The 9905-nt window shown below is 45.8% G+C and overlaps 1 protein-coding gene across 1 annotated transcript in view; it reads left to right on the top strand.

Moving 5' to 3' along the window:
- The first annotated feature begins 270 nt into the window (after window positions 1-270).
- Window positions 271-9905, top strand: part of LOC126213195 (serine proteinase stubble-like) — a 202283-nt gene continuing 192648 nt past the window's right edge. The window contains exons 1-2 of the mRNA XM_049940862.1: window positions 271-333; window positions 495-654. Of these exons, the coding sequence (XP_049796819.1) occupies window positions 271-333; window positions 495-654 (223 nt within the window). The remainder of the gene's footprint in view (window positions 334-494; window positions 655-9905) is intronic.

The following is a 9905-nucleotide window of genomic DNA, read 5'->3' as shown; positions in this document are numbered from 1 at the left end:
GTTTTAGGTGGTTTTCCACATCCTACTAGGAGAATACCGGGCTGGTCCCCAAGTCCCGCCTCAGTTGCAGACATTTGCAACACAGTCACATTATTTCACGATTTGCACTAGACGCAGACAGCTGGGGTACACTATTTCCGTCCTGGGAGGTACGGGATGGCGGCAGGAAGGGCATCCGGCCACCCCTTTCAATTGACATGCCAAAGCCGGTTAATCGTGGCCGACCCTGCGTAACCGCGGGACAAGGCGCAAGCGATAGAATAGTAACGAATGGTTAAATACGGCCCCTTTCTCAGTATCGGGCGTGTGGTCCTGAGCAGACCGGACTCGGATGTGAGTTCCCGCGGAGGCCTGAGTAACGCAGAGCATTAATCGGGGAAAACACGAGCACGGCGTGGCTGGCGGCGAGGCGGTGGGGACGTGTACGCCGCGGCCGCGATCGCCCCCGCCCCTTCCACCCGCCTGTGACGTCTGCTGTGAGCCGCTGCTGCCAGTCGCGGGGGACATGCGGACGCGTGCGCCACGCCAGATCTGTGCCCGCAACGCGCCCACCACAGCAGACCGACGAGCCACGGCAGTGGACGCGACACCTCGCTGCACACTCTCCGCCAGGCACTCCTGCGTCGTCCTCGGGCGCCGTGCAAAAAGCAACAGGTGAGAGGCTAATTCACAGCTCACTGGGTCTTTATTACCTATTTCACGGGTTCTCCACCAATTGCACCCGATTTCCCAAGCTCTTGTCTTCGTCTTGTCTTCGCTGTTCGTTTATAGTGCCTGACGTGTCCATGTTACGACCAGCCCCCGATTCTTCAAAGAATGGAACTCTCACTTATAAAACAGCTTCAAACACCTGACGACTTTACAAATCAGATAATGTGTCAAACATTTCACGTTACGGCGTAAGCGAGAAAACGTTAAGAAAAGTTTGAAATTATGTTTTAAGTTCGTTTGAATTGCTCTTATCACGAAACGCTCTATTGTAAGCAAAAGCTACTTTTCGACGCATCGCGTCATATCTCCTGAACAATGTGTGGTACAACGGTATAATTTTGGGGGTACCTTCAGTGGTACCTACGGATATTGTCTGTAAGGTGTGCTGCCAGTAGAGTTAGTAATAAAGAAGCAATAAGTTAAAACGTCATCCCTGATGCTGAAGCTTTACTGTGCTCCATTTTAAGCAGAAGCCAGTTTTTCACGCGTCTCAATATTTTTGACATCGTATTTCCTGAACTTTGTGTCGCACGATGATAATTTCGCTATTACATTCAATGTTTTATGCGATACCGCCAGTAGAATTTATCGTGAGTAGAGTTACTAGTTAATAAGGAATAAATGTCAAGGCTGATCTATACCTACAAGGATACTTTGCAAGGCACACTTCAGTGCCTGGCAGAGGGTTCATCGAACCACCTTCGCAATAATTCTCTATTATTACACTCTCGAACAGCGCGCGGAAAAAAACGGACACCTATATCTTTTCGTGTGAGTTCTGATTTCCATTATTTTATTATAATGATCGTTTCTCCTACGAAGATTGGCGTCAACAAAATATTTTCGTATTCGTAAGAGAACGTAGGAGATTGAAATTCCATGAGAAGATCCCGCCGCAGCGAGATACGCCTTTGTTTTAATGATAACCACCCAAATGCTCTTTCACGTCCGTGACACTCTCTCCCCTATTTCTCGATAATACAAAACGTGCTGTTCTGCTTTGATGTTTCTCGATGTACTCCGTTGATTCTATCTGGTAAGGATACCAGACCGCTGAAGTTTTACTGCAAGAGCATCGAAAACCTTGTGAGTGATAAACTTTTTTCCTTTAACCATTTTGTAAGGGCGTCAGCGAGAAAATATTTCATAAAGATTTGAAATTATTTTTACAGTTTGTTGTAAGTCGCTAAATGCTCTCACTCTCAAATACTGGATGAACACAGTCGGAGTAATTTGCACGTAGTGAGTGAGTACATAAAGGCTTTCTAACTGTAATACTTGAATTGCTATGTTAAACCTTTAAACAAAAGATTATACCTCTTTATGAGTAGATTGTAACAGCAGTTTCAATTTTTAAATTCGGTCACCAGTACTATGAAATATTAAAAATCAAATTTTCGTCGCCCCTGGAAGCTATTAGATAGTCAACCCGGAACCGGGACAGTTAACCATGAACCATGCACCGCGTTAGTTGGCTGGTAGTATAGACAAGTTCAAGAGGTGCAGTCATAAGATAAGAAATGAGGAAGGCCTCCGTTGAATCAGTGACGATAGGAACATGTGGAAAACATTGATAAAAAGAAGGAGTAAGATGTTTAGACGTATTTTAAGACATAAAGGAATAACTTCCGTGGCACTTGTGGAAGCTGCAGGGTAGATAAATTGTAAGAGAAGCCACAGATTGGAAAATTTGCAACAAATCATTGACGTCGTTGGGCGCACGTGATTGAGAAGCAGAGGTTTGTACAAGAGGGGAATTCGTCGTGGGTCGCACCAAAATAGTCATAAGACTAGAGACTAAAAAAAATAATAATAATTAGGGGTTGGGCAGTAATAATATTAGAGCCCATGTAATACATAGGGCATTTCCACCGATTTTACAAGACTATATCATCTACGTTCACCTTTTTTAGAAGTCTAGAACTTGTTCAGAGCTCACACATAATGAGGTATCTCGAACAGAATAGCCTCTTCTGTGCATTGCGAAAACGTCGATCATGCGAAAGCCAACTTGCCCTTTTCTCAAATGATACCTATGGATCAAGGAAATCAGGCAGAAACAATGTTTCAAACATTTGAATCCGTAGTACACTAACGGTCATTAACAAATCTATGAATGTGTGGGATGTCAAACAGAAGCTGTGACTTGACTGAGGACTTCTTAGTTGATGGAACGCAGCATGTTATCTCGGATAGAGAGTGATCGACAGAAGTCAAAATAACTTCAGGAGTGCCCAAGGGAAGTGTTTTGGGACACTTGTTGTTCAAGTTTAAGTTAATGACCAAGCAGACAATGTTAATAGTAACAGTAACCTTAGACTTTTTACAGTCGATACAGTTATCTATAATGAAGTACTGTCTGAAAAAAATCAGATCTTGAAAACATTTCAAAGTGATTCAAAGATTAGAAACTTGCTTTAAATGTTCCGAAGTGTAAAATTACGCTTTTTTCAAAACGGAAAGACGTACTATACTTTCACTACAATACTAATTATTCACGATTAGAATCAGTCAACTCCCACAAATTCAGGCGTATGGCAGACTTCAGCTGATTGGTAAGATGCAGCGAAAATACCGTCAGTGCACAAAGGAGATTGGCTACAAATCACTTGTGTGTCCCATCTTAGAATATTGCTCAAGTCTGTGAGGCCAAAGCCAACAGCCTTGCCGCACTGGTAACGCCGGTTCCCTTCAGATCACCGAAGTTAAGCGCTGTCGGGCTAGGCTAGCACTTGGATGGGTGACCATTCGGTCTGCCTATCGCTGTTGGCAAGTGGGCTGCACTCAGCCCTTGGGAGGAAAGTAGAGGAGCTACTTGGTTGAGAAGTAGCGGCTCCGCTTTCGGAAACTGACATACGGCCGAGAGAGCAGTGTGCTGACCACATGCCCCTCCATATCTGCATCCAGTGACGCCTATGGGCTAAGGATGACACGGCGACCGGTCGGTAACGTTGGGCCTCCATGGCCTGTTCGGAACGAGTTTAGTTTTTTTGGGGGGGGAGGGGGAGGGGGGGGGGCAAAACCAAATAAGGCGAACAAGGGATACTGAATTTATACAAAGAAGGATGATGCGATTGGTCACACGTTCGTTTGACTCACAGTAGTGTGTCATGAAAACCATAACTGGCACATTCTTCAAGACAGACACAAATTATCTCGTAAAAGGCTATTTACAAAACAAAAGAATCTACAGATATTCTTCAATAATCCCGTGGATTGTGAAGGCAAAATTAGGCTAATTACAGTTCGACCATAAGTATCCGGACACCCCAAAAACATACGTTTTTCATATGAGGTGCATTGTGCTGCCATCTGCTGCCGGGTATCCCTTATCAGCGACCTCATTGGTCATTAGACATCTTGAGAGAGCGGAATGGGGCGCTACACGGAACTCTAGGACTTCGAACGTGGTCAGGTGATCGGTTGTCACTTGTGTCATACGTCTCTATGCGAGATTTCCACACTCCTAAACATCCCTAGGTCCACTGTTTCCGATGTGATAGTGAAGTGGAAACGTGAAGGGACGCGCACAGTACAAAAGCAAAAAGGCCGACCTCGTCTGTTGACTGACAGAAACCGCCGACAGTTGAAGAGGGTCATAATGTGTAATAGGCAGACATCTATACAGGCCATCACACAGTAATTCCAAACTGCATCACGATCCATGCAAGTACTATGACGGTTGGGTGGGAGGTGAGAAAACTTGGATTTTATGGTCGAGCGGCTGCTCAAAATCCATACGTAACACTGGGAAAAGCCAAATGGGTCCTCCCTTGGTCTAAGCAGCGTAAACATTGGACGATTGAACAGTGGAAAAACGATGAACGATGTGTGGAGTGACAAATCAAGGTACACAGTGTGGCGATCCGATGGCCGGGTGTGGGTATGGCGAATGCCTGGTGAACGTCGCCTGCCAGCGTGTGTAGTGCCAACAGTAAAATTCGGAGACGATGGTGTTATGGTGTGGTCGTGATTTTCATGGAGGGGCTTGCACCCCCTGGTGTTTTACGTGGCACTATCACAGCACAGGCCTACATTGATGTTTTAAGCACCTTCTTGCTTCCCACTGTTGAATAGCAATTCGGGGATGGCGATTCCATCTTTCAACGCTATCGACCACCTGTTTATAATGCACAGCATGTGGCGGAGTGGTTACATGTCAATAGCATCCCTGTAATGGACTAGCCTGCGCAGAGTCCTGACCTGAATCCTATAGTACACCTTTGGGATGTTTGGGAACGCCGACTTCATGTCAGGCCTCACCGATCGACATCGACACCTCTCCTCAGTGCAGCACTGCGTGAAGAATGGGCTGCCATTCCCCAAGAAACCTTCCAGCACCTGACTGAACGTCTGCCTGCGAAAGTGGAAGCTGTCATCAACGCTAAGGGTGGGCCAACACCATACCGAATTCCAGCATTACCGATGGAGGGCGCCACGAACTTGTAAGTCATTTTCAGCCAGATGTCCGGATACTTTTGATGACATAGTGTACACATAGTGGGCAAAAATGTGGACACAGCACATTATCATGTCTAAAACGATGTAGAAAATCCGTTGGCATTGAAAACAGCATCCGGTCACCTCTGACTTGATAAATGCAGGTCGTCTACGGTTTTTAAAGGTATCTTATCCCACTCTTCCTGCAGGATATTGACAAGTTCAGCTAACGGTGACGCGTGTGGAGGCGATCACGCACCTTTCGCCAAAGCAGACCACAAAGGCTCAATAATATTGAAGTCTGGTGTCTGTGGTGGCCAAAGCAGATGCGACAATTCATTCTCGAACGCACAAAGTTTTGGGCAGTTTTGGGCGATGCAGACTGCGTGAAATGAGACCCTGTCGTCTTGGAAGACAGCATCACCATTGGGGAACAAACATTGCACAATGGAAGGGACCTGATCACCCAGAATGGTCACATAATCCTTGAAGTAATGTGGCCTTGAAGAGTAACCATGGGTCCCAAGGAATACCTTGATATGGCTGCCCAAATCGTCACAGAAACCTCGTCATGTTTCACTCTTTGGACGTAAACTCGGCCAGAAGTTGGAACAGTGTGAAACAAGACTCATCCGATCAAATGGCATTCTTTCGTTTTTCCAGAGCCAGGTTTTATGGCATTGGCATCACGTTTTCCTGTTACAGTCATCTGCATCTCTGCATCACTGATGAGTGGTTTTCTAATTTCAGTTCGCCCTGCAAGTCTCTGCTTATGAAGCTCCCTTAGTGTTGCACTGTGCTGACAGGGTTCGCGAGTGCGACATTCAGTTTTGCCGTGACTTTTTCAGCTGCCATCCAGTTAATTTTTCTCACAATTACACTACTGGCCGTTAAAATTGCTACAACACGAAGATGACGTGCTACAGACGCGAGATTTAACCGACAGGATGAAGATGATGTGATAGGCAAATGATTAGCTTTTCAGAGCATTCACACAAGGTTGACGCCGGTGGCGTGCTGACATGAGGAAAGTTTCCAACCGATTTCTCATACACAAACAGCAGTTGACCGGCGTTGCCTGGTGAAACGTTGTTGTGATGCCTCGTGTAAAGAGAAGAAATGCGTACCATCACGTTTCCGACTTTGATAAAGGTCGGATTGTAGCCTATCGCGATTGCGGTTTATCGTATCGCGACATTGGTACTCGCGTTGATCGAGATCCAATGACTGTTAGCAGAATATGGAATCGGTGGGTTCAGGAGGATAATACGGAACGCCGTGCTGGATCCCAACGGCCTCGTATCACTGGCAGTCGAGATGACAGGCATCTTATCCGCATGGCTGTAACGGATCGTGCAGCCACGTCTCGATCCCTGAGTCAACAGATGGGGACGTCTGCAAGACAACAACCATCTGCACGAACAGTCCGACGACGTTTGCAGCAGCATGGACTATCAGCTCGGAGACCTTGGCTGCGGTTACCCTTGACGCTGCATCACAGACAGGAGCGCCTGCGATGGTGTACTCAACGACGAACCTGGGTGCACGAATGACAAAACGTCATTTTTTCGGAAGAATCCAGGTTCTGTTTACAGCATCATGATGGTCGCATCCGTGTTTGGCGACATCGCGGTGAACGCACATTGGAAGCGTGTATTCGTCATCGCCATAATGGCGTATCACCCGGCGTAATGGTATGGGGTGCCATTGGTTACATGTCTCGATCACCTCTTGTTCAAATTGACAGCACTTTGAACAGTGGACGTTACATTTTAGATGTCTTACGACCCGTGGCTTTACCCTTCATTTGATCCCTGCGAAACCCTAGATTTCAGCAGGATAATGCACGACTGAATGTTGCAGGTCCTGTACGGGCCTTTCTGGATACAGAAAATGTTCGACTGCTGCCCTGGCCAGCACATTCTCCAGATCTCTCATCAACTGAAAACGTCTGGTCAATGGTGGCCGAGCAACTGGCTCGTCACAACACGCCAGTCACTACTCTCGATGAACTGTGGTATCGTGTTGAAGCTGCATGGGCAGCTGTACCTGTACACGCCACCCAAGCTCTGTTTGATTCAATGCCCAGGCGTAGCAAGGTCGTTATTACGGCCAGAGGTAGTTCTGGGTACTGATTTCTCAGGGTCTATGCACCAAAATTGCGTGAAAATGTAATCACATGTCAGTTCTAGTATAATATATTTGTCCAATGAATACCCGTTTATCATCTGCATTTCTTCTTAGTGTAGCAATTTTAATGGCCAGTAGTGTATCTTCAATGGCCCGCTGTCATGGTCATTCAACACATTCTTTCTACCCCTTGATGGTTTAGTGGATGATGTTTCTCCGCTTTCCCTGTATGCGATACAAATCTTCGATACAGTGCCACCCAGAACATCAAACGCTTCAGCTCCCTTGGTTAAGGAATCGCTCACCATATAAGTACCAACAGTTCGCCCACAGACGTATCCACAGTTCTGACCACGACTGACACTTGTAACGTATTGAGGTCACTGCACAGGTGCGGTTCGTAGTCAAACACAAGCGAGCATCGTGCAGGCTTGGCTAGCATATGCATTTATGTTCCAGCACGCATTCCTCGTGGTCTTTCCATATTTTTCTCCAACCTCTGTAGATGTAAATGTAGAATGAAGATAGAAACTTGGGATGAATTTTAACTTATCCTCAGGACTGAAAAGTTTGTATGTATGCACAAACAACCTTCAGATAATTTTTATAATCAATTTTAGGATCAAAAGTTTCATTTACAGACTCATTATCTCCTCCACCAGATATACGACAAACATCCAGGCGATAATCAAACTCTTGCCATACTAAATTTGTTTTTGGATGAGGTCCGCCGTGAGCGAACACATTTTATCTACTTTTATCCAGACATGTTTCGTTGAATTAACTACATCACCAGCGTTTTTTTTAATTTTCTTCCTAGTTATCAATGGGCTTTTACATCAGAAAGAAAATGTTCGAATTCCTCCAGAGCTGCTAGAATAGGCCAACACGCCCCCCCCCCCCCCCTATTTTTCCAATACACGCTACAGTGCTAAACACTATTAAAGACTCGTGATTGTGTAGGCTTCGAACAATGTGTTACTTGATCTACACATTCATCAAATCGGTCTCAGATGTTTTCTGTAGTGTGAGTGGGGGCGTTATCATCTTGGAAAATGTAATCACTGGTTGAGACCAATTCTTACTGCATCAAAGGCCCATGATTACCTAAACTAGTTGTATGAAGTTTATGGCCTGTCTCTCCGTTTGCAGTAATTACATGAATTACTGTAATCAACAGTTGACCGCCCAAACCATTAAGAAACTTCAGTTGCACTTCACAGAAGGAAGAAGATAATCTGGGTTGTACATTTCACCTGTTATTTTCCAGTGTTAGCCGGCCGGAGTGGCCGTGCGGTTCTAGGCGCTACAGTCTGGCACCGAGCGGCCGCTACGGTCGCAGGTTCGAATCCTGCCTCGGGCATGGATGTGTGTGATGTCCTTAGGTTAGTTAGGTTTAATTAGTTCTAAGTTCTAGGGGACTGATGACCTCAGAAGTTAAGTCGCATAGTGCTCAGAGCCATTTGAATCATTTTTTTCCATTGTTAAGGAGATGTCCTCCCATTTACATTACCAGCGTCACGCCGGCCGGAGTGACCGTGCGGTTCTAGGCGCTTCAGACCGGAACCGCGTGACCGCTACGGTCGCAGGTTCGAATCCTGCCTCGGGCATGGATGTGTGTGATGTCCTTAGGTTACTTAGGTTTAAGTAGTTCTAAGTTCTAGGGGACTTATGACCTCAGCAGTTGAGTCCCATAGTGCTCAGAGCCATTTGAACCATTTTTACCAGCGTCACAGTAGTCCAGGTTTCGTACGAATTGCCCGGTTGAAACCTCCTCGTTGAATTTACCTCATTTAATAGACGTTTGACAAAAGCAGTTGTACAGCTAACATGTCTGCACGCTTATTTTGTATTGTTCCTGTATGCTGTTTTCGTTGATATCGTATTTCAACCCAGAAGTCGTCATTTTCTGAAAAGAAATTTTATTTGATGTTACCATCCTTTGGTAGCATTCTACTGTAACCGTTCCACTCTCAAATTCAGTACAAGATGGTATACTATAAACACTGCATCCACCCTTGTCACGAAGTACAGTAAATTTAGATATCAACAGCATAGTTGTGATTCTTATTACGAATGTGTGAACTAAGCAGAAGAATTTGGAAGTTCGTTAGAGCCTCTATGACAGTGTATCACCACAACAGTTGCAAACGTCCTGCAGCGCAGGGTACTTCTAGAGGTGTTATAACGCAAGGATAAAACCAGGCACACCGGTAGCGCACTACAGGTGTCACGAATCAAGGTCCACAAATGAGATGATATACTGATGTCCATATTGTGATGGAAGTTTATGAGGAAGTGGATAATATGCCATTGTATGTATGTATTGTATGTTAACTGGGGACCTAGAAACGACGGAGAGGCTCCGTCCCCGCCGCAGCCACAGTGGTCCACAATCCCACGACGACTACCGAGCCGGCCGGAGTGGCCGAGCGGTTCTAGGCGCTACAGTCTGGAACAGCGCAACCGCTACGGTCGCAGGTTCGAATCCTGCCTCGGGCATGGATGTGTGTGATGTCCTTAGGTTAGTTAGGTTTAAGTTCTAGGCGACTGATGACCTTAGAAGTTAAGTCCCATACTGCTCAGAGCCATTTGAACCATTTTTTCTGCAAAGAATTCGTGTT

This window comes from Schistocerca nitens, chromosome 1 (assembly GCF_023898315.1).
Source record: "Schistocerca nitens isolate TAMUIC-IGC-003100 chromosome 1, iqSchNite1.1, whole genome shotgun sequence".
NCBI classification, from domain to species: Eukaryota; Metazoa; Arthropoda; class Insecta; order Orthoptera; family Acrididae; genus Schistocerca; species Schistocerca nitens.
This window is presented reverse-complemented; position numbering and strand designations above follow the sequence as displayed.